This window comes from Nicotiana sylvestris, chromosome 3 (genome assembly GCF_000393655.2).
Source record: "Nicotiana sylvestris chromosome 3, ASM39365v2, whole genome shotgun sequence".
Classification (NCBI taxonomy): Eukaryota; Viridiplantae; Streptophyta; class Magnoliopsida; order Solanales; family Solanaceae; genus Nicotiana; species Nicotiana sylvestris.
In genome coordinates, this window is record NC_091059.1 from 92,437,990 (window position 1) to 92,462,947 (window position 24,958).

The 24,958-nt window shown below is 39.9% G+C and overlaps 1 protein-coding gene across 1 annotated transcript; it reads right to left on the reverse strand.

The window, feature by feature from the left end:
- Positions 1 to 968: 968 nt before the first annotated feature.
- LOC138887679 (uncharacterized) lies at positions 969 to 2,024 on the reverse strand. Its single transcript, XM_070169455.1, has one exon. The coding sequence runs from the start codon at positions 2,022 to 2,024 to the stop codon at positions 969 to 971; it is 1,056 nt and encodes a 351-aa protein (XP_070025556.1).
- Between the last annotated feature and the right edge of the window lie 22,934 nt (positions 2,025 to 24,958).

Genomic DNA, 24,958 nt, shown 5'->3' on the forward strand with positions numbered 1-24,958 from the left:
CAACCACATTTGCCTTGCCCGGATGATAAAGAATGGTGATGTCATAATCCTTCCGTAACTCAAGCCACTTGTTTTGCCTCAAATTAAGATCCATCTGCTTGAATAAATGTTGTATGCTGCGATAATCAATATAAACATTACATGACACCCCGTACAGATAATGCCTCCATATCTTAAGGGCATGAACAATAGCGGCCAACTCTAGATCGTGCACAGGATAATTCTTCTCATGAACCTTCAGCTGACTTGAAGCATATGCAATAACTCTCCCATTCTACGTCAATACACGTCCCAAGCCAACGCATGAAGTGTCGCAATATACCGATACATCCCCGAGCCGGAAGGCAATACAAGAACTGGTGCTGTAGTCAAAGCTATCTTGAGCTTCTGAAAGCTCTCCTCACAATCATCAGACCAACTGAAAGGAGCACCCTTCTGGGTCAATCTAGTCAAAGGTGATGCAATAGATGAAAAACCCTACACGAATCGTCTGTAATAACCTACTAACCCTAGGAAACTCCTGATCTCGGTTACTGAGGTAGGGCGTGGCCAACTCTGAACTGCCTCGATCTTCTTGGGATCCACTTAATACCCTCTCCTGACACAACATGCCCTAAGAATGCCACTGACTCTAGCCAAAACTCACACTTGGAGAACTGAGCATATAGTTTCTGCTCTCGCAAGGTCAAAAGCACTACTCTCAAATACTGCTCGTGCTCCCCCAGGTTACGGGAATATATCAAGATGTCGTCAATGAAGATGATAACAAATTAATCAATATAAGGCCTGAATACCCGGTTCATCAAGTCCATAAATATTACTGGGGCATTCGCCAAGCCAAAGGACATCACCAAAAACTCATAATGGCCATATCTAGTCTAGAATGTAGTCTTCGGAACATCCGAGTCCCCAATCTTCAAATGATGGCACCTTGACCTCAAGTCTATCTTAGAGAATACCCTATCATCCTACAAATGGTCAAACAAATCATCGATACAAGGCAACGGATACTTGTTCTTGATGGTGACTTTGTTCAACTGGCGGTAATCAATGCATATCCGCATAGTCTCATCCGTCTTCTTCACAAATAAAACTGGTGCACCCCAAGGTGATACACTAGGCCTAACAAACCCCTTCACCAACAACTCCTCAAGCTGCTCCTTTAACTCCTTCAACTCCTTAGGAGCCATACGGTACGGTGGAATATATATAGGCTGGGTGCCTGGAGCCAAATCAATATAGAAATCAATATCACAATCCAATGGCATGCCAGAAAGATCAGAAGGAAACACATCGGTGAACTCTCGAACTACTGAAACTGAATCAATCGTCGGAGACTCTGCGGTGGTGTCCCGAACATAAGGTAGATAAGCCAAACACCCCTTCTCGACCATATGCGGAGCCTTTAGGAAAGAAATAACCCGACTAGGTATATCAACTGTGGAACCCTTCCACTCCAATATCGGCAACCTTGGCATCACTAGTGAAACAGTCTTGGCATGGCAGTCTAGGATGGCGTGATATGGAGACAACCAATCCATCCCCAGGATGACCTCAAAATCGATCATATCAAGCAACAGAAGATCTTCTCTAGTCTCGAAACCACAGAATGTGACCACACAGGACCGGTAGATCCGATCTCCAACCACAGAATCACCAACAGGAGTAGACACATAAATATGAGTGCCCAAAGGCTCAAGAGAAATAACCAAGAAATGAGCAAACAGAGATGATACATATGAATAAGTAGACCCTGGATCAAATAATACCGAAGCATCTCTACAACCAATAGAAATAATACCTGTGATGATTGCATCTGAGGCCAATGCATCTGGCTTGGCCAGAAGGGCGTAGAATCTGGCTGGAGCACCGACCGGCTGGCCCCCACCTGACTGAGCAGTAGCTGGCTGACCCTTCCCTGTCTGGCCTCCACCTCTAGATGGTTGGGAAATCAGTGCTGCAATCATAGGCTGCTGACCCTGCTGTACTACCTTGCCCCGAAGCCTGGGGCAATATCTCCTCATATGACCAGGGTCTCCTCACTCAAAACAACTACACGGTGCAGCGACCTGCTACCCTGATGGCTGACTCTGATAACCCGTAGATGCACTGGAAGAAGCCTAGATAGTCGGTAGATGGTATGAACTCTCCGGCATAGCGCTAAAATAGGAACCAGAAGAACCCTGGGGACCTGAATACCCACTGGAGGAACCCTGAATAGCTAGCGAGCGATAAGAGCTCTCTAGCATGGCGCTGAAATAGGGGCGCGCTGGAACACCCCGAGCAGGTGGTGGTGCTGAATATAGGGTCCAGCTGGGCTGACCCCTCCCAAATTGAACTCTACCCCTAGCCGGGGCACTTCTGGACTCTCCGGAGAATCTTGCCCTTTTATCCTGTTGCATCTGCTCTCTACCCCTCTGGCGATATCCCTCAATCCTGCGAGCAATCTCTACCACTAGCTAATACTCTGAACCCATCTCTACCTCTCGGGCCATACTAGATCGAATACCGGGGTGCAACCCCGCGATAAATCGCTGCACTCTCTATACATCTGTGGGAAGTATCATGAGTGCATGGCGAGACAACTCAGAAAACCTTGCCTCATAATCAGTCACAGACATCTATCCCTACTCAAGATGCTCAAGCTGATACCGCAGCTCTTCCCTCTCAGAGGGTGGGATGTACCTATCCAAGAATAATTGTGCGAACTGACCCCAAGTGATGGGAGGAGAACCTGCTGGCCTGCCAAGAACATAGGACTGCCACCACCTACGGGCCCTGCCCTCAAGCTGAAAAGTAGTGAAGTCAAATCCATGCGACTCTAATATCCTCCTGTTGTGCATTTTGTCCCTGCACCTATCTATGAAGTCCTGGGCATCCTCATAACGTTCGCCTTCGAAGACCGGAGGGTGAAGCCTGGTCTATCTATCCAATAACTTCTGCGGATCGCCATCCAAAGCTGGCATGGGCTGGGGTGCCACTGGAACAACTAGCTAGGCCCCATCTGCAGGTAGTGCACCCCGAGTCTGATACACTGCAGCTGCATGACCAGGAGCCTGAGCAGTAGGGGTCTGTGCTCCCCCTCCCGCCTGTGATGTAGCTGGATCTGCTGGAAACAAACTAGCCTGAGACATAGAATCCATGAACCATAGCATATGGCCCATGACCTCCTGGAATCCCGGTGCTGTCATAAAGTCCGTCGGGGTAGGCTCAGCTGCGGGCACCTCGCCCTACTCCTCGATGATAGGATCTCCCGCGGGTTTTGCTGGTGGTACTATTGGGATAACTCTAGGACGCTTTCGTCCCCTACCACGGGCCGGTGCCCTACTCCGGCCTCTGCTTCAACCTCTAGCAATGGGGGGAGCAGCTCCCCCCGAGTTTGGAACATCAGCCATGCGTATCCTCACCATCTGTGAGAGAATAGAAGAGGGAAATTTAGTATGCCAACCACTGCACGATAGGAAATGAATTAAAGAGTAGTTTTTTCCTAACACCCTATAGCCTCTCAAAGATAAACACAGACGTCTCTGTACTGATCCGCAAGACTCTATTAGGCTTGCCCATGACTTGTGAGACCTACGTGAACCTAGTGCTCTGATACCATATTGTCACAACCCATTTCCATAATAGGTTATGATGGCGCCCAACACCATTGTCGGGCAAGCCAACGCGGAAATTACTAAATAAACTTTTATTTACCTTTACCCAAAATAGTTGAAATGATTCTTTAACTTGAAATAAAATCAGAATTTATCAGTAAAGTCAAAATAATCATACAACCCAAAAATAATACAGTCTACTAATGTGTGTGCCAAGACCTAGTGTCACAAGCTGTGGGCAACTAGTAGAATATACAAAAGAATCACTCTATCCTACTATCTGAAACAGCGTAGACAACAAAAATACATAAGAAAGACTCTTTCCGCTGCTGAACGGCATGGGAAGAGAAGCAGCTCACCATAGAAGTCTCGAAATCCGCTCAGGGATGCGCACCAAACTGATAGCCAGAGACACCTGCCTAAGATCCTGTACAATTAAGTACAGAAGTGTAGTATGAGTACATAAACAATATGTACCCAGTAAGTAACCCGTCTAATCTCAAAAAAGTATCGACGAAAGGTCGACTTGATACTTACTAGGGTCAAATAATATAATAAGGTATTATGTTAAGCATGGGAGTCACAAATAATCAACAGTTTGTAGCAAGAGATAATAGATCATGTTCTGAATAATTTAGCAGTTAACCAGTTACATTTTAAGTATTCAACAGGATACGTCATGCATAAGATTCCACATAGATATCATGTGTTCATCATGCCAAGGTCGACAACCTGATCCAACAGAAAATAAACTGTGCACTTTCAGAGGGTCGAATGACGCGAACCATAGATGCATCTATTCATACCGAAGCGATCGGCCCGATCCACAAACATCAATTAATATCAAGAAAACACATGACAGTGCATTTATATTCATATAAAATCATGCAAGGGTTCAACAAGTATATATGCTCACCATTTTTCCTTTCCAAGTCTCTAGCATACCCTAAGTGATCGCATTAGCACAAAAAAAACATAGAGATAGTCACTATATAGCATGTTGTGGGTCCTAGACTACCCGGACAATTAACATAATAGTAGTTACGCACGGACTCTCGTCACCTAGTGCGTACGTAGCCCCCGCATTTAGTAGCAAATTACTCAATTATTACACTTATGGGGACAATTCTCTCTTACAAGGTTAGAAAGGAGACTCACCTCGTCCCAAAGTGCACTTCCAATCCCAAGAAAGAGTCCAAGCCCTCAATTCGGAGCCGAATGGTCCCAAACTAGTTAAATGAGTTAGGAACTAGTCAATATAGACTCACAAGATCGAATTCTAGCTATTTAAGCAATTTTCCATTTTTTAACACAAGTTTCCTAAAATCCGATCCCGTGCCCACGTGCCCGGATTCCGAAATATTTCGAAGGAAGTTGTTCTCTATAACCTAAGGATCAATAATATATGATTTCTAATTTATTCCATAACAAATTTCATGGTTAAATCTAACTTTTATTAAAACCCTAGGTTTTGCTCTAACCCCTTGATTTTACCTAAATTCTAGTGTTTAATCTACCTAATACACAAGTATTAAACTAAGAATAGGTGGGATAAACTTACCTCAAGATGCTAAGTGGAAATATTCTCTCAAAAGCTCCCAAAATCGCCAATGTAAGAGTGAAAAGTGGTAAAAATTTGCTTAGAGCCCGTATTAAATGAACTCACTGCCTCAGCGATTTCCGCCCTGACCGCATCTACGAGAAAAGGACCGCATCTGCGAAATGGTCAAAAAGTCCTGGGACCGCTTCTGCGGTCCTGGGGTCCACCAACCGCAGGTGCAGTTATGACAGAAGCAGCAACTTCAGTACTTCTCAAAAATTTCCACTTCACTCGAGCCTCGTCTGATTGACGCTCTGGGCTCCCGGGCCCCGCCCGAACATACCGACAAGTCTGAAATCACAAAACCGATCTACTCGAACCTTTGGAACACCCGAAATAACACTAAATCTAAGAATCAATCCCTAAAACCAAATGAATCAAACTTATAAACTTCAAGTTCTTAATTTTCCTCCAATGGGCCAAAACACCCTTAAACTACTCGGATTAACACCAAATTTCGCGGGCAAGTCTTAAATGATATATCGGATCTGTACCGGGCTTCGGAACCAACATACGAGCCCGATACCCATGAAATCAATCTTTAATTAGTTTCTTTAAATCCTTAAAACTATAGATAAATAATTTCTAATAAAAATTCATTACTCGGGCTAGAGACCTCGGAATTCGATTTCGGGCATACGCCCAGGTCCTATATTTTCCTACGGACCCTTTGGGACCGTCAAATTATGAATTCGGGTCTATTTGCTCAAAATATTAACCCAAGTCAACTTAACCTTTTTAAGAAAATCCTAAAGAACCAAATGGGCATATTTCTCTCCAAACTCTTCCAAATCCCGAACCAACCGTCCCCGCAAGTCGTAAATTATTTAAAGCAAGTGCGGGAAGTATTATTTAAGGGAACGGGGTTCAAAAAGGCAAAACGACCAGTCGAGTCGTTACATTTATCTTCGAAAAATTTCAAAATCCGAGCACGTGGGCCCGAGGGCAATTTTGTCAACTTTTCGATCGGGGTTAGGAATTTTTATAAATTGGATTATCATGAGTAATTATTGGCTTGCATAATTAATGGGTTTGCATAATTATTGGCTTGTTTTGGAGCGTTATGCATCGATTTGAGTTTTCAAAAAAGCGTGGAATGCCGGTTATGGAACTCGGAGCGAGGTGAGTCTCCTTTCTAACCTTGTAAGAGGGAATTATCCCCATAGGTGAATTAATTGGATATGTACTCTTATTTGTAGGGGCTACGTACGCACGTGGTGACGAGAGTCCGTGTGTAGCTACTATTATGCTTAAGTCCGGGTAGTCTAGGGCCCAAAATCATGCTTTACTTGTAATATTTGCAACCTTGTTGTCAACTTAAAAATGTCTAAAACATATTGAACGTATAAATAAATTTCGAAAAGGCTAGACATCATTTCTTGACTTTTAAAAGAGAAGCTTTCCTTTTTCTGAATAATTGCTCCTTGATGAATTCTTGATTTGACTATTTGAATGTGTTTATCTATTGTGGAATGGGCCGAACGCCTTAGTAGATTAAATAGATCCATCTATGGTTCGCGTCATTCAACCCTCTGGCAGTGCACAGTTTAAATACTTATTGGATCAGGCCGTACGACCTCAAAATGATTTGCGCATGCTTATATTGCTTGCTTTGAAGTTCATAGATATTGATATTTGTTCCTCCCTGACCTGAGATAAATGTATAAATGATGAAAATGAATTTGGAAATTTCCTATAATTGAAAGAATTGTTTACTTGCCTCATGCTATTTGAGTTACAGTCATTTTTATGAAAATTCTCGATTTACTAAATTATTGGTATATTATCATTGGACCACTAGTAAGTGTCGAAGTCGACCTCTCATCTCTACTTCATTGAGATTAGACGGGATACTTACTGAGTACACGTTGTTTTTGTACTCATGCTACACTTGCTGTGCATTTTTGTTGCACATGCACATGTACCTCTAATGGCCTAATGGACGTAGCAGCATGGATGATACGGAGACTTAGGCGAGCTTCATCTCTCGAGGCGACCCGTAGTCAGCATAGTCTCTTTCAGTGTATTGTATTTACTTTCTGTCCCAATCTATATTCAAGACAGTTATTGTACTTCATTTAATTTTCTAGTGATTGTTCATGCACTTGTGACACCGAATTTTGGGATGATTATGGGATATTTAATAATGAAAGTTGTAAATATTTTTATTTATTCAGTGATGATTACCTTTTTACTAGTTAAATTAAAGGAAATTATGGTTCCTAAAATATTAAAATGAGATTTTACTTAATTACTCATTGTTGGCTTGCCTGACCGAGGCGTCCGGCGTCATCACAACCTTTGATGGATTTTGGATCGTTACAGATGCCTGATGTCCTGGGTCTTTACCTAAAACATTAACCACCTGCAAGAATGAAAAATTAAGTTATATGCAGGATAACTAGTTAATTTGTCCGCGATTCGCGCAGTCGAATAACTTTTTTTTTATAAATTTATTGGATATAGAAAAGATTAATTTTATATTATGAAATTTTCAAAAAACAATATCTATAAGAAACCATAAAGAAATTAAAATGCATATTTAAATATAATAACAAAAATATTTTATAATAAAATAAATATTAAAATAAAAGTATCACATGTTTTTGAAAATTTATAATGGCAGAGTTTCTTCCCTTTGGATGGTTGTTACATATCGTTTGTTAATGTATCGTATTGTATTGTATTGTATTGTACTGTATCGTCTGATGATTTCATCAATGTTTGGATGGATTGTGTCATTTTGTCGTCGTTTCATGGTATCACGCACCAGTAATATGATGAATAAATTTGCAATATTATAAAAAAATTATGATACGGTATATAAAAAGGTAGGGTAAATGATAAAATAAAATTATTTGATAATAATGAAGGGTGAGATTGAGAGAAAAAGACAAGGTAACGACGCGACCACACCAAATCGGTCGTTACATAAAGTGACACATTTCATCGTTACGTAACGACAAATTTAACGATACGATACAATAAAATTTAAGTAACAATCAAAACAAATATTGTATTTAAAGTAACAATACGATACAATACAATAAGCAACAACCATCCAAACAAGTTGTAAAACTTTATATCTAAACTAATCAGTTTCTTTTAAATTAATAGAGTTTCACGTGCAATAAATTATATCATTCCAATGCAATCATCATTTTACTTTCCAGTCATCTTGTATTAGGCGGTAACTAAGTTACATGAATCAATAGTGAATTACAGTAGTTGGGTAACATAATTACAAGATGGAGTGTTGGACTATTTAATTCGATTTTGAGATATTCTCGCTTTGTACCATACGACTCTTGTAAGAAAGTCCCCTTGACATGAACGGTATATTTGACCCACAAATAATTTGTTTAAAAATACACAATTGCTGGCATGCAGAAGTTTGCTCTTCTACCTTTCCAAACTCTAGTACTCCAGAAACTAAGACCTAATAATATTCCCATATGTTTGCTGCTCCAACAAAAAGAAAGTTAAAGGAAGCTCAATAAACATATTAAAGAAATAAATAATCAACATATCAACATTAATACACATAATTACAGAGTAAAACTAACTGATAGAAAATGAGACCTAATAATATTCTCAACATAAAGGTAATAACTATTAAACATTTATATGATGGAGAGGAAAAGATCTAATTATAAGATATAGAACTTCTACTGCTCGGTGGGCCGGGCCTGAACCGGACCGGACCGGGCCCGCGGTAATAACGGGCCTGGTGGGCCTGGTGGGCCGGTCCTGGGTGGGCCGGTCTTGGTGGGCCTCCTTAGCCCGTCACGGGCTGGTCTCCATGGTTGAGCCCACGAGCCCGGGACCGTTTGGCCCGGGACCGGCAGGCGGGCCTGGGCCGGTCCTGGCGGGCCCAACGGCTATTTTTCAAAAAAAAAAAAAAAAAATTCAAACGGCCATATTTAAAATCTAGCCGTTTGGGCTGAAAATATGACCGTTTTTTAAGTTAAAAAAATGGTCATTTGGCCCCCAAACTTTATTTTAACCCCAAACTTTATGTAATTACACTTTTCCCCATTTCTCAACTATAAATACCCCCTCATTCTTTCATTTTTATTCACCAATTCATCAATATCTCTCAATATCTCTCAATCTCTCTACTACAATTACTTAATTTATTGTTGAAATTTCGTGAAAAATTGTGAAGTTGTTGAATTGAAGTTTTCAAGTGTTCAACGATTTTCAATTTTCAAGAAGTTGTTCGGCAATCCGGTAAACTCGTTTCAACTCTTACGTTTTTAGAATATATTTTTGTGTGGTTTAGTTTGCATAATTATAATTAATATGGCATTTACTTTGAAAAAAATGTTTGGTAAAGGAAAAGATAAAACCGGTGAAAGTAGTGGCCAACCAACTACCCTTCCCCCGGCTCCCCGACCTAGAAAAGATAAGCAAGTTGAAAGTAGTCGCCAACCTAGACGTCCTCCTCCTTCCGTAATTCTTGATAGTGATCACCCTTGTTTTCAATTTACCGATAGTGAATTTTATCATAATGTTGCACCAGGTGATAGATTAGATGATGAAATTATGAATGCTCTTTATCCTAATGAAACCATCTTAGAAAATAATGAGGAAAATGAGGATGATGATGAAACTCAAGCACCGGATTTAGATGATACACCTACTAGTCCTCTTAATAACCCAAGTGATGCACCGGTCGACCCACCTGTAGAAACTCCTACTTTTAATAGAGAACCTGCTAAACGCTTAGAAACATCATTAGTTTGGAATTTTTTTACTCAAGTAAGAGAAAAAAATAAGGCTAAGTGTAAAACTTGTGGGAAATTAATGTCGCATAAATATGTAGGAGACCGTAGCGGCACAGGTAGTTTGACTAGGCACATAAAAACACACCCTAGAGATAAGGCTAGATTTTTTCAAATGAAAGCGCATCTAGAGGGGACAAGTGTAGATTCTGCGATTAACCCTAGTACAGGTTCAAATCTAGTTCAACCAGGAATTAACACTGTCACTGGAGGTATTTTATATTACGATCCAAATAGAGATCGTGAAGAATTAGCAAAGATGATTACTGTTATGTGCTTACCTTATACTTTTGCTTCTAATCCTAATTGGGTTCATTATATTAGAAGAGTGTTTAATCCTACTTATAAAGGTTGGCCTCGCGCAACAGTTAAGAGTGATATTTATAAATTCAAACATGAATATGAACAATATTTGCGTTATTTATTTACTCATATACCTAATCGGATTTCTATTACTACTGATATTGGTAGAAGTGGTAATGATTGTGATTACCTAACTGTTACAAGTCATTGGATAGATGAAGAATGGATAATGCAAAAACGCATAATTGCATATAGAATAATTAATTCGCGTCACACAGGTAAATTTATAGCTAACACTGTTGCAGATATTTGTAGATATTTTTGCTTTAGCGATAAAATAATGGCAATTTCAATGGATAATGCTTCTAGTAACACCAGTGCTATAGGCATGCTTACAACAACACTAAATCCTGCATTTACTAATATTTTCCATGTTAGATGTATTTGTCATATTTATCATTTAATTGTCGGTGATGGTATGCGAATATTAAACATAGAAATTGAAAAGGTTAGAATGGCTCTTAATTGGCTTTTTTATTCAAACCGTAGAAGTAGACTTAGAGAGTATTTTAAAAAATGTGAGGTCCTCATTTTTGGTATTCAAATATTTATAAGGCTTTAGATCTTTCAAATGAGGAAATTGCGACACTTGCAGATGCAAAAGCTTCAATTAAGATTAACGCTCAAACAGTTTATAATGCTTATCAACTTGCCTTAGAGCATGCTAGGCCAACTATTCCAACCCCTACTTCGTCTAGCTCACAATCCTCTAAAAGAGTTGCGGGCTTAAAAGCTCTTAAATCTTGGACGGAGTTCAGGGGGTCTCAAGGTGAAAATTATGATGAAACTTCACATCTAAATGAGCTTCAAGTTTATTTGTCTCAGGGACTTGAAAAGGAGAATCCAGACGGCTCTTTTGATCTTTTGGAATGGTGGAAGGCAAGGGAAAAACATTTTCCTGTTCTTGCAAGGATGGCTCGGGATATTTTATCAATTCAAGCTTCAACTGTTGCATCAGAGAGCGCTTTCAGTCAAGCAAGACTGCAAATAGGTGATCATAGAGCGTCTATGAGGGATAGCTTGGAAAAATCAGTATTGTTTAGAGATTGGATCCGCTCGGAAAGAAGAAACTTTGGAATTGCAGAAGCACAACCGGCGATAGATGAAGCTTATGAAGAAATGATAGCGGAACTTACGGAGGATTCGGCTTCGCCCGGAAGTGGTGATGAACAAGCTTCTTTTCCACCACCACCAACGCAACCTCCTCCGAACCTTGAAGGATTTATGAGATTTGTTAGAGATAATACATAGAATAATATGTAACTTGTATTTTGGCACATCTTCCTTAGTTTTTTTTCCTTCTAATGGTGGTATTAGTACCTTGTTGTGCTCATTCCATTGGGGGAAGGATGACTAAGAAAGATATGTCATTTTTTGGTAATAAAATTTATTGCTTCTACCCATGAGCTTCTTTTCGCAATATTTCTTTGTCTATACTTAGAATTATTTATAAGCTACAATATATACATAATATACAATATATATACTACAAGAAAATATATTTATAAGCTACAATATATACATAAGATACAATATATATACTACAAGAAAATATATAAGAGAATATATATACATAAGATACAATATAATATACTACAAGAAAATATATTATGCTACAATATATACATAATATACAATATATATACTACAAGAAAATATATTTATAAGCTACAATATATACATAAGATACAATATATATACTACAAGAAAATATATAAGAGAATATATATACATAAGATACAATATAATATACTACAAGAAAATATATTATGCTACAATATATACATAATATACAATATATATACTACAAGAAAATATATTTATAAGCTACAATATATACATAAGATACAATATATATACTACAAGAAAATATATAAGAGAATATATATACATAAGATACAATATAATATACTACAAGAAAATATATTATGCTACAATATATACATAATATACAATATATATACTACAAGAAAATATATTATGCGAATATATATACATAAAATACAATATATATACTATAAGAAAATATATAAGAGAATATATATACATAAGATACAATATAATATACTACAAGAAAATATATTATGCTACAATATATACATAATATACAATATATATACTACAAGAAAATATATTATGCGAATATATATACATAAAATACAATATATATACTATAAGAAAATATATAAGAGAATATATATACATAAGATACAATATAATATACTACAAGAAAATATATTATGCTACAATATATACATAATATACAATATATATACTACAAGAAAATATATTATTATGCGAATATATATACATAAGATACAATACATATACTAAAAGAAAATATATAAGAGAATATATATACATAAGATACAATATAATATACTTCAAGAAGTGATATTTATGCATGACAATTTAGTGTTTTACTATTGTTTTGTTATTTTCTTTTTCGTCAAGCACTTTAATAATTAGATATACATATATACTACATATATATTTTTAATATAGCCATGATACTACAAGAAATTGTCTTAAAAAAAAAAAAAAAGCCCGCTAGGCCCGCGAAGCCCACGAGCCCGGCCCGTTAAGCACAGGACCATGTGGGCTTAGGCCCGTCACGGGCCGGTTCCACCCATTAGGCCCACGAAGACCGGGACCACCAGGTCCGGGACCGCCAGAGCCCGGGACCACGAAGCCCGGGACCGCGAGGCCCGGCCCGTTAGGCCCACTAAGGCCCGGGCCCGGGACAAAATACAGCACTAGAGAAGTAATGAACAAAAATTCAAAGAAAATAAACAGCTAGAAATTGATAAATATATAAAAGATACTCCATTGGGTTGGAAAATAATGAATGATTACAGTTGAAACTACAAAATAGTAATTAAAACGTGTGCTACATCCTACAGCCAGCTTTAACCCTTGCAATAGTGGATAATGGAGCAAGTTCCCCAAAAAAAAATATTTATCTCAAAATCTGTATTCTTTGAAAGAAAAAAACCTTATCCCCCCGTCCAAGATTTTACCTTTTCAACATTACACTAAACATACACAATATCATAAAATAAACAAAATATATGTAAAATCTTGGGTCAGCAATAAAATTTGGAATCTGAATCAGACGGTAAAAATTAACAAACATTTCACAAATGATTCTTTATGATAAAAAATAACTTGTCAGTTCTTCTTCAGGAGTGGGGCAATGAGACATGTAATAGTAATTCAATTCACAGGAGGTTTAAAATAAAGTAAAAAAAAGAAAAAATTTACCAAAATAATTTTGGAAAGAAAAAAAATAAGCTCGCCGCATCCAAACTATAAAAATTTTATATCCTTATTAAAATAATTTTGGAATTTCGCATCACAATAACAAAAATACACTAAACAACACAATATGAGATTTGTTAAATAGTGAAAGAAGAGAAAAGAAAAACAAAAAAGGTTACAATTCTAATACCTGTGAAATTTTGGTTTACACAAAAAGCACGATATGAATCTTCATCATCCTCCTCAGTTTAACTCCCAAACTATACGTTGACTTCTCTTGAAGATCAATTCCAAGTTTAAATGAATTCGCTGAGCTTTACCACAAAAAAAAATGAAGTGAAAGATGGGGTTTAAAGAGGAAGAGTGTAGTATTGCAATTGTTGATACTTTAATTGCTACTTGTAACTGTAAGCTAGTATTTGTTTCTAATCTAATTATTACCATTATTTTCATATTTTCATTAATTTAGAGTTACAACCGTTGCATTCCTATACAATAACAATTGCAATCGTTACATTTCTTCTTGGATATTTAAGTTGAATAAAGCAGTTGTTTTGCAACAAAATAGGAGGAAAAAGGCAAAAAAAATAGCAAAAAAGATAAATCACATTTCTGGTCTAGTAATGATGCCACATCACTGATATTTTACCCAGCTTTATATTTATATATAGATATAGATTATTTTGAAGCAGCTGTATTACTTCCATCGAGTCCGTTTCCACTTCTAGCGGCTTCAAGTTTCTTTCATGGGCAAGCTGTCGTCCTTGCATTAAAGCAAGAAATTCGGCGTAAGTATGATTAAGCACATGAGTATGTTCTTGGAGATCAGCAACCCAATCTCCAGTAGAATTTCGGATTACACCACCCAAACCACCAATCTTATTATTGCATTGATGTTTCATAGTAGATTTCATATTAGATAGGACAACCATTTTAATTATTTCTCTCATATTTAGGAATAATATTTAATTATTTTCTTATTATTTAGGACTCCAAATTAATTAAATTTTATTTAGAAATATTTCCTTATTTAAATTGTATAAAGTATCTATAATTCAGGTGCTCCAATTTTGTCTTCATGAAGCAATTTCCAAAAACCATTAGACGGGTAGGTTAGCATGGATAGAGGGTTGGTGCTAGCCTACTTGGATCCAGTAGACAAAACATGTGCAGCTTTATTTCCTTCTTTGAAGTTATGTCGGATCATTTGATTCCCCAGTTCCTTCAGTAGTAACCTGCACTCATTAACAAGTTTAGTGTAGAGGAAACAATTGTCATGGCAAAGAAAATTGGAGTATTTTAGTAGCATCAGTTTCAATTTCTAAACTATGGAAACTATAAACTCGTGAAATACGAAGGCTAATTTTTAAGGCAAGTAATTCCATGTAGGTAGATGTTTATTCATAAGCGGGCATGTAGTAGCCTAGGACCCAGTCTCCAGTTCTATTTCGAAAAATACTTCCAACACCACCTTTGTTGTATTTTTCTTTGAATACCCCATCAATATTGAGTGTTAGCCCTGTTGTAACGGGGGGATGCCACTTTATCATTATAGAGATGGTGGTGTCCATTTTTGCTTCTTATTTCTTTGTTTATCGAAGCTATGTGTGATCGGGTTGGTTAGCTCGGGTTCGGAGAGGTTTTGGTAACTTGAGACACTTAGTCTCTTTTGAGTAAGCTTAAGTTGGAAAAGTCAACCGGATTTTGACTTATGCGTTAAAGGGCTCGGATGTGAGTTCCGATAGTTTGGATAGCTTCGGGAGGTGATTTGGAACTTATGAGCGTGATCGGAACGTGTTTTGGAGGTCCGGAGTAGATTTAGGCTTGAATTGGCGAAATTGGAATTTTGGCATTTTCCGGTTGATAGGTGAGATTTGGATATAGGGGTCGCAATGAAATTCCGGAAGTTGTTGTAGGTTTGTTGTGTCATTTGGAAGGTGTGTGCAAAATTTCAGGTCATTCAGACGTGGTTTGGTAGACTTTTTAATCGAAAGCGTAACTCGGAAGATTTTGAGAATCTTAGGCTTGAATCCGATGTGTTTTATTTGATTCGATATTGTTTGAGGTGTTTTAAAGATTGGTGTAAGTTTGGATGGTAGTATATGACATGTTTGTGCTTTTGGTTGAGGTCCCGGGGGCCTCGGGATGGTTTCGGATGGTTGACGAAAAGATAGGAATTTGGAAATGGCAACTGAAGTTTTAGGACTGCTGTCATAACCGCATCTGCGGTTGAAAGGCCACAGGTACGACCCCTGCAGATGCGGAAGACCAGTCGCAGAAACGGAAGGAGCCAAGGAAGGCAGGAACCGCAGAAGCGGTTAAAGGACCGCACTTGCGATGGCGCAGGTGCGGGTTGTGCATCGCAGATGCGAAAGTTGAAGGCTTAAGTGATGACCGCAGAAGCGGTTGCGCAGGAGTGGGTACTTGACCGCAGGTGCGAAAAGCCTAGGCCAGAAGGTAAAAAAGAATTCCTTCGCGATTTTTGAGTTGTTCTTCACCATTTCAAGTCAGTTTTGGAGCTTTTTGAGAGATATTTGGAGAGGGATTCAAGGGATAACGTCTGGAGGTAAGATTTTTGAACCTAATAATCGATCCTATGGCATTATTTCACTAATTTGGCCTACGATTAATGAAAATTAAGGGTTAAAAATTGGGGATTAGGGCTTGGTATTTGAGACCTTGACTTGAGGATTTGAGGGGCCATTTGTGGTCGGATTTTTGGACTTTTGAACTCGTGGGGAAATAAGGAATCTATTGATATAAATTTTATCGAATTTTGAGACGTGGGCCGGGGGGTCGAGTTTTGGTTAATTTTGGGATTTATGTTGTAAATTTATTATTTTTTCATGGGCTCCATTCCCTTAGCATATTTTGACGTCGTGATTCTAATTTTGGATAGATTCGACGCGAGTTGAGGCCGATTCGAGGGGCAAAGGCGTAGCGGGCTAGAGTTTGGACCAGATTGAGGTGAGTAACCCCGAATTTCACATCGTTGTGCTACATTGAGGTGACGCATATGCTAGATGACGAGCATGGGGTCGTGCACCATTGGGATTGTGATTTAGTCCATCCCGAATGACGGTTTTACCACGTATTTGATTGAAAACTATTTTCTATCATCATGTTTTGGGCTTAATGCCATATTAGGGCCTCGTACCAACTATTTGGACCCTTAGGGTATTTTTACTGCTATTTTCTCATTGTTTTGATTTTATATCTGTACTCAGTCATGCTATATTATACTATTTTCATAACTCAGCCATGTTTACTCTATTTTTAACACTTTAAATGATATTTTGGACTGAGCATCATATTTTACTGTGCCCGAGTGGCTTTTAGAAATTTCTGACTGAGTAAGGCCGATGGCCTATGTTGTGAGAATTATTATGGGATTAGGCTGCACGCCGCAGCAATATTGTACTGATTATGATTATGAGGCCGAGGGCTTGAGATGTGCGCCACAAGGTGGCTTGATATGAGGCCGAGAGCCTATTTGATTATGCCACGAGATGGCTTGATATTGCGCTTGGGCCATAAGGGACCCCTCCCGGAGTCTGTACACCCTAGTGAGCGTGGGTACCCATTGTGATATGAGATACATCCCGAGGGGCTGGTGTTGTTCCATGTTATTGCTCGAGGGGATGATTCTGTTGGTATTGTGCCCGAGGGACAGATTTTATGTGTTTATCTTTTCTAGCTGTCTTTCATTTACTTGTTTAACTGTTAAAAAGGTGTTTTATGAGAAATCACTGTTTTATTGTACTTTACTGGTTTTACTCTGCCTCTCTATAGCATGTTGTTGTGTTTTTACGTGATTTCTTATCGATCAGTCTTCATTTATTGTTATTATACACTGAGTTGGAGTACTCATTTTACTCCCTGCACCCTGTGTGCAGATTCAGGAGCTTTAGGTCCTACTAACGAGGGTTGATAGCTTCCAGCAGATTTTTTTGAGTCCACTAGGTAGTTACTCGGCGTTCGCAGCCCAGTGTTTCTCCCTCTTATCATTATTTCTTTCCCTTGTACTGGATTTTCTAATAGACTGTGTAGACTCTTTTCCATATTCCTAGACTTATGTTAGATGCTCATGACTGGTGACACCCCGATGATGGGCTGTGTTGGTTTTTCCACAAATTGTACTATTTCACTGTTTCTATTGGGATTTAATCATGTTAATGGCTTAATTGTACTATTTTAATTGTTTAAAATGAATTGGGTGTTGTGTCGGCTGGCCTTTTCTTCACGAGAGGCACCATCACGACCGGGTCCGGGTTTAGGGTCGTGACAAGTTGGTATCAGAGCCTAGGTTATATAGGTCTCATGAATCATGAGCAGGTTTGGTAGTGTCTCGCGGATCGGTACTGAGACATCTATATTTATCCTCGAGAGGCTGCAGAACCTTTAGGACAAACTCCATATCCTTAAAATTATTGTCATGTGAATCTGTTGATCCGAGTACTAAACTTCTGTTATTCTATTCTCTCACAAATGGTGAGGACACGCGCTACCGGACAGGATGGATGACCACCAGTACCACCAGTTGTGGCCACTAGAGGTCGAGGATGCGGTTGTGGTCGTAGTAGAGGTAACACCTACAGTTAGGGAAGCACCTACAGATCTACTAGCTGCCCCGGTTCAGGATCAGGTCCCAATTGTGGACGCTCCAGCAGCACCAGCTCAGGCACCAGCTATGCCCATTGTGATTCCGGGTCCTTGACTCAGATTCTATCAGTATGCACTAGCCTAGCTCATGCAGCCTCAGTTACTATAGACGCAGCTAATTCTCAGGCCGGGAGAGGCACTCAGACTCCCACCGCTCGCACGCCTGAGCAGATCGTGCAGGGACTTCAGACACCGAGGGCATATCCAACCCAGCCGGTTGCAGTTACTCAGGACTATGTAGATCCTGCCATGCCAGAGGATGAGCAGCGTAGGTTGGAGAGGTTTGGTAAACTTCATCCTCCGACTTTCAGTGGTGCAGCAGGCGAGGATGCCCAGGGTTTCTTGGACAAGTGTCAGAGGATTCTTCGTATAGCGGGTATTCTGGAGACCAACGGGGTCGCTTTCACTACTTTTCAGTTTTCTGGAGCGGCCTTCACTTGGTGGGATGCGTATGAGAGGCGTAGACCTATTGGTGCAACACCCCTTACCTAGCAGCAATTTTCCATTCTACTTTTGGAGAAGTTTGTGCCGCAGTCTCGTAGAGAGGAGCTGCGCAGTTAGTTCGAGTGGTTGCGTCCGGGAGAGATGATTGTAACGCAGTATGAGATGAGGTTCTCAGAGTTAGCCTGTCATACTTTTTGGTTGGTTCCGACAGATAAAGAGAGGATCAGGAAGTTCGTTGATGGCCTCACAAATCAGCTTCGTATTCTCATGACTAGGGAGAGGGTGTCTGGTGCAACTTTTGAGGAGGTTGTAGACATTGCTCGTGAGATTGAGTTAGTTCGTCGCCAGGAGCGAGATGAGAGGGAGGCCAAGAGGCCTCGGGGATCTGGTAGTTATGGTGGTGCTCCTTCGACAGGTCAGTTTCCGCACGGCAGAGTCCGTCTATTCAGGCATGCTCAGCCAGCTCGCCCAGGTTATCGTGGGGCGTTATCGGGTCATGGTTCTCACAGTTCTCATTAGGGACAGTCATCACTCAATGCCCTTCCAGCTCAGAGTTCGTCCCGTGCTCCATCAGTTCAGGGTTCTTCTATGCCAGGTGCATCTGCTAGTCATTCCGGTGCTAGGGGTTCCCTTCAGTCCCCGTCTCCAGCACCCGGGGGTTGCTATGACTGTAGAGAGATGGGTCATATGTAGAGGCAGTGTCCTCGTCATCTTGGGAGTTCATCTCAGCAGAGGAGTCAGCCATCGGCTTCAGCACCAGTTACTTAACCACCACCCACCCACCCAGCTAGGGGAAGAGGTCAGTTAGCTAGGGGTTTCCCTAGAAGGGGAGGTCGATCAGGTGGCGGTCAGGCTCGTTTCTATGCACTTCCAGCTAGACACGATGTTATTGCTTCTGATGCTGTTATTACAAGTATTGTCTCAGTCTGCCACAGAGATGCCTCTGTATTATTTGATCCCGATTCCACTTATTCTTATGTGTCATCATATTTTGCTCGTTATTTGGATACGCCCCGTGAGTCTCTTGTTTTACCTATTCATATATCTACTCCAGTGGGCGATACTGTTGTTATAGACCATATGTACCGATCGTGTGTGGTGACTATTGGGGGTCTGGAGACCCGAGTGGATCTGTTGTTGTTATGTATGGTAGACTTCGACGTTATATTGGGCATGGATTGGCTATCTTCGTGTTGCGGTATTTTGGACTGTCATGCTAAGACAGTGACATTGGCTATGCCGGGTGAGCCACGGATTGAGTGGCGAGGTTCGTTTGATTATGTTCCCAGTAAGGTGATTTCATTCTTGAAGGCTCAGCGTATGGTTGGGAAGGGTTGTCTTTCATATCTAGCCTTTGTGAGGGATGTCGGTGCAGAGACTCTCGGTATCGATTATGTTCCAGTTGTGAGGTATTTTCCCGATGTGTTTCCTGTAGACCTGTCGGGCATGCCACCGGACAAGGATATTGATTTTGGTATTGATTTGGTGTCGGCCACTCAGCCCATTTCTATTCCACAATATCGTATGGCACCAGCGGAGTTGAATGAGTTAAAGGAACAACTTTAAGAACTCCTTGATAAGGGGTTCATTCGGCCTAGTGTATCGCCTTGGGATGCGCCGGTTCTATTTGTGAAGAAGAAGTATGGCACGATGAGAATGTGCATTGATTACAGGCAGTTGAACAAAGTAACAATCAAGAACAAGTATCCTTTGCCTAGTATCGATGATTTGTTTGACTAGCTTCAGGGAGCGAGGGTGTTCTCCAAGATTGATCTTCATTCAGGTTATCACCAGTTGAAGATCAGGGACTCGAATATTCTTAAGAAAGCTTTCATGACCCGATATGGTCATTATGAGTTCTTGGTGATGTCTTTTGGGCTGACCAATGCTCCAACATCGTTAATGCATTTGATGAACAACGTGTTTCGGCCTTATCTCGACTCGTTTGTCATAGTTTTCATTGATGATATTCTGGTGTATGCGCATAGTCAGGAAGAGCACGCAGAACATTTGAGAGTTGTGTTGCAGAGATTGAGGGAGGAGAAGATTTATGCAAAGTTCTCCAAGTGTGAGTTTTGGCTTAGTTTAGTGACTTTCTTGGGGAACGTGGTGTCCAGTGAGGGTATTCAGGTTGATCCGAAGAAGATAAAGGCGGTTCAGAGTTGGCCCAGACCGTCCTCAGCCACAGAGATTTGCAGCTTTCTTGGTTTGGCAGGTTATTACTGCCGGTTTGTCCAGGGATTTTCATCTATCACATTGCCCTTGACCAAGTTGACTCAAAAAGGTGCTCCATTTGTGTGGTCAGATGAGTGTGAGGAGAGCTTTCAGAAGTTCAAGACTGCCTTGACCACAGCTCTAGTGTTAGTTTTGCCATTAGCTTCAGGTTCATATACCGTGTATTGTGATGCTTCGAGAGTTGGTATTGAGTGTATATTGATGCAGGAGGGTAGAGTTATTGTGTATGTTTCTCGTCAATTGAAGCCTCATGAGAAGAACTACCACGTTCATGATTTGGAGTTGGTTTCCATTGTTCACGCGTTGAAAATTTGGAGGCATTATTTGTATGGCGTGTCTTGTGAGGTGTTTACTGATCATTGTAGTCTTTAGCACTTGTTCAAGCAGAAGGATCTCAATTTGAGGCAGCGGAGGTGGGTTGAGTTGTTAAAGGATTATGATATTACTATTTTGTACCATCCGGGGAAGGCCAATGTGGTGGATGACGCCTTAAGTAGGAAAACGGTGAGTATGGGGAGTTTGGCATATATTCTAGTTGGGGAGAGACCTCTTACAGTTGATGTTCAGGCCTTGGCCAATCGCCTCGTGAGGTTAGATATTTCGGAGCCCAATCAGGTATTGGCTTGTGTAATTTCTCGGTCTTCTTTATATGATCGCATCAGAGAGCGCCAATATGATAATCCTCATTTGCTTGTCCTTAAGGATAGAGTTCTGCACGATGATGCTAGAGATGTGACCATTGGTGATGATGGGGTGTTGAGGATGTAGAGCTGGATATGTGTACCCAATGTATATGGGCTTCGGGAGTTGATTCTGGAGGAGGCCCATAGCTCGCGGTATTCCATTCATCCGAGTGCCGCGAATATGTATCAGTATCTGAGACACCATTATTGGTGGAGGAGAATGAAAAAGGACATTATGGATTTGTAGCTCATTGTTTCAATTGTCAACAGGTGAAATATGAGCTTCAGAGACCGGGTGGCTTGCTTCAGCGGATGAATATTCCAGAGTTGAAGTAGGAGCGGATCACCATGAACTTTGTAGTTGGGCTCCCACGGACTTTGAAGAAGTTCGATGCTATTTGGGTGATTGTGGATCGGCTGACCAAGTCCGCGCACTTCATTCCTGTGTGTACTACTTATTCTTTAGAGCGGTTGGTAGAGATCAATATTCGGGAGATTGTTCGGTTTCATAGTGTCCCGGTTTCCATCATATCAGATAGGGGCACTCAGTTTACTTCGCAGTTTTGGAGGTCTGTGCAGCGAGAGTTGGGTACTCAGGTGGAGTTGAGCATAGCTTTTCACCCTCAGACGGACGTGCAGTCCGAGCGCACTATTCAGATATTGGAGGACAAGTTTCATGCTTGTGTCATTGATTTCGGAGGGGTCCCGAAGGGTTTCTCCATGGGCCACAAAGGTGACTGGTGGTGGAAAGGAGAGGTCCATGGTAAAGTAGAAGCCAAGAAAGCGGTGTATATGAAGCTAGTAGAGAACGCCAAAGAGGATGAGAGGAGGACACTTAGGGAGTGTTATAAGAAGGCTAAGAAAGAGGTGAAATTAGCGGTCACGCGGCTAAGACTGCAGTATTTGAACGCATCTATGCAGAACTTGGGGGAAGGGGCGGTGACAAGAGATTGTTCAAGTTAACCAAGGTTTGAGAGAATAAGGCTCAGGACCTGGACCAAGTGAGGTACATCAAAGACGAGGATAACAAGGTATTGGTGGAAAAGGCGTGCATTAGATCACTACCACAAAATAGGCTTTTTGTGGCAATTATATAATGGCAATAACATAATTGCCACTAATTTATTCTGAAAATGCCAATTTTACCGGCAATTGAATATAATCGCAACTGAACCTTATGCCTTATATTGAACTCTTAACAAGTCCAAGAGCGGGATATTTTTTAATACTCCCTCCAAACGTTTTTTATTTCCCTCCTTAATAATTCATAATTAAGTTGTAATTGTTTTATTTCTTTTTCATCTAGGGCATAGAGGAATGAAAAATGAATCACCACTAAAACCCTAATGCCCAATTCATCTCTTTATTTCCTGTTCGATCGGTTAGCTCGATATTTCATGTACTTCCTTTTTTGATTACTATTGGACAATGTCAAAATGCCAAGATGCAAAAATAATGATTTTGATTCTTATTCTTCATCGCCACTCGTCAGCGTATAGAAACCACTAGGATGTTATTTTTCTGAAATTGAAGAAGCTAAGAGGCTTCTGAGCTCAAGGTCCGTTATTATCTTTGTTTTGGTTTTTTGATTGTTTAATCTCTTTACTTTATCTATTCTAATAAATTGCAAATGTTTGTTATAGATTTTTTTTTTCAAACAGCTTTCTACATTAGGTGCTTTATGAATTATTATTTATTTTTCAGAGAATTTATTTTTATTTGATTTTATAGTTATTTTCTTTAGGCAATTGAATTCTTTGCCTCAGGAGAAATTTAACCTTGACATGTTGTAGGTCTCAAAAGAAAAAATAAATCTTCACAAGATATAGCTAAAAGAAGTATCAAGAAAGGAAACTTTAAATTAGTGAAAATAAAAAAATATGGCTATGTTGTTGCTCCGAATAGTTTATATTTTTGGTTATTTCTAACTATGAAGATAAATGAAAAAGGACAGATAAAAAAATTATTCTTTTTAAAATTACCAAACAAATTACTCTAACCATGTGAATGACATGTCTCAATTTTCTCCTAAGATGAAATATTGTTTAAATTTGTCACGATCCAAACCGATGGGTCGCGACGGGTGCCCGAACCCTACATGTTGAAAATCCTTAAGCATGCGTTTAAGATATAAACATGAATAACATATGTGAGGGAAACCCATCCAAAAGTCATATTTACATATACATGCGGAATACAGTGGGCGAGCCGGCAAGGCTGCTGTAGATAACTATATACCCAAAACTAAAAGTCGACAAGGCCATATACTATCCAACTGTACATAACTGTCTATAGACCTTTAATAGAAATACAACTGTACAAAGACGGGACTGAGCCATGTCATACCCACGTATATATACAAGCATATCATACCAAAATCAAAGGCAACTCCGGATCAAGTGGAGCACGCCAACTCTCGCTGATCAAGGATCCTAAGAAGGGGGACCGTCTGCTTGTCTACCTGTACCTGCGGGCATGAAACGCAGGCCCTGGGAAATAGGTGTTAGTACGAATAATATAGTGAGTATGTAAGGCATGAAAATCAGTACATAAAAGACAGATATAGGGACACCATGCAGTCGTACTATCTCCTTAATATAAAGCCTTGCATAATTCTCTGCGGAATATGTAGTCCTAACAGGTTGACTTTGTAAGCCTATCAACAATTACCCATATCGAATCAAACTTATGCTGGGTACAAGGTAAGCCTACGATGAAATCCATATTGATTACTTCCCATTTCCAAGTCGGAATCTCCATAGCCTACAATAATCTACCGGGTTTTTGGTGCTCAATCTTAACCTGTTAATAGTTAGGACACTAAGCAACAAACTCCGTTATATCCTTTTTTATTCCGTCCCACCAATACATTTCCCTGATATTATGATACATCTTTGTCGCTCCTAGATGGATAAAATAACGAGAATAGTGAGTTTCTCCCATAACCTACCGACGCAGCCCTACAACATTTGGGACACATAATCGTCCTCGACATCTGAGGACCCCATCTTCGGTATTTTCAAATGGTGTCTTCTCCTTATGAGGGGTGGTGTCCCTATAATGAACTAACTTTTTCCAACCTTCGGAACCCTCAAAATAATATCAAAACACCAAATTGACATCGGATTCAAGCCTAAGAATTCCAAAAACTTCCAAATTTCGCTTTAGATCAAAAAGTCTATCCAACCTCGTCTGAATGACCTGAAATTTTACACACACGTCAAAAATGACGTGTGTGTGATTAAAGCAAGAAATTCGGCGTAAGTATGATTAAGCACATGAGTATGTTCTTGGAGATCAGCAACCCAATCTCCAGTAGAATTT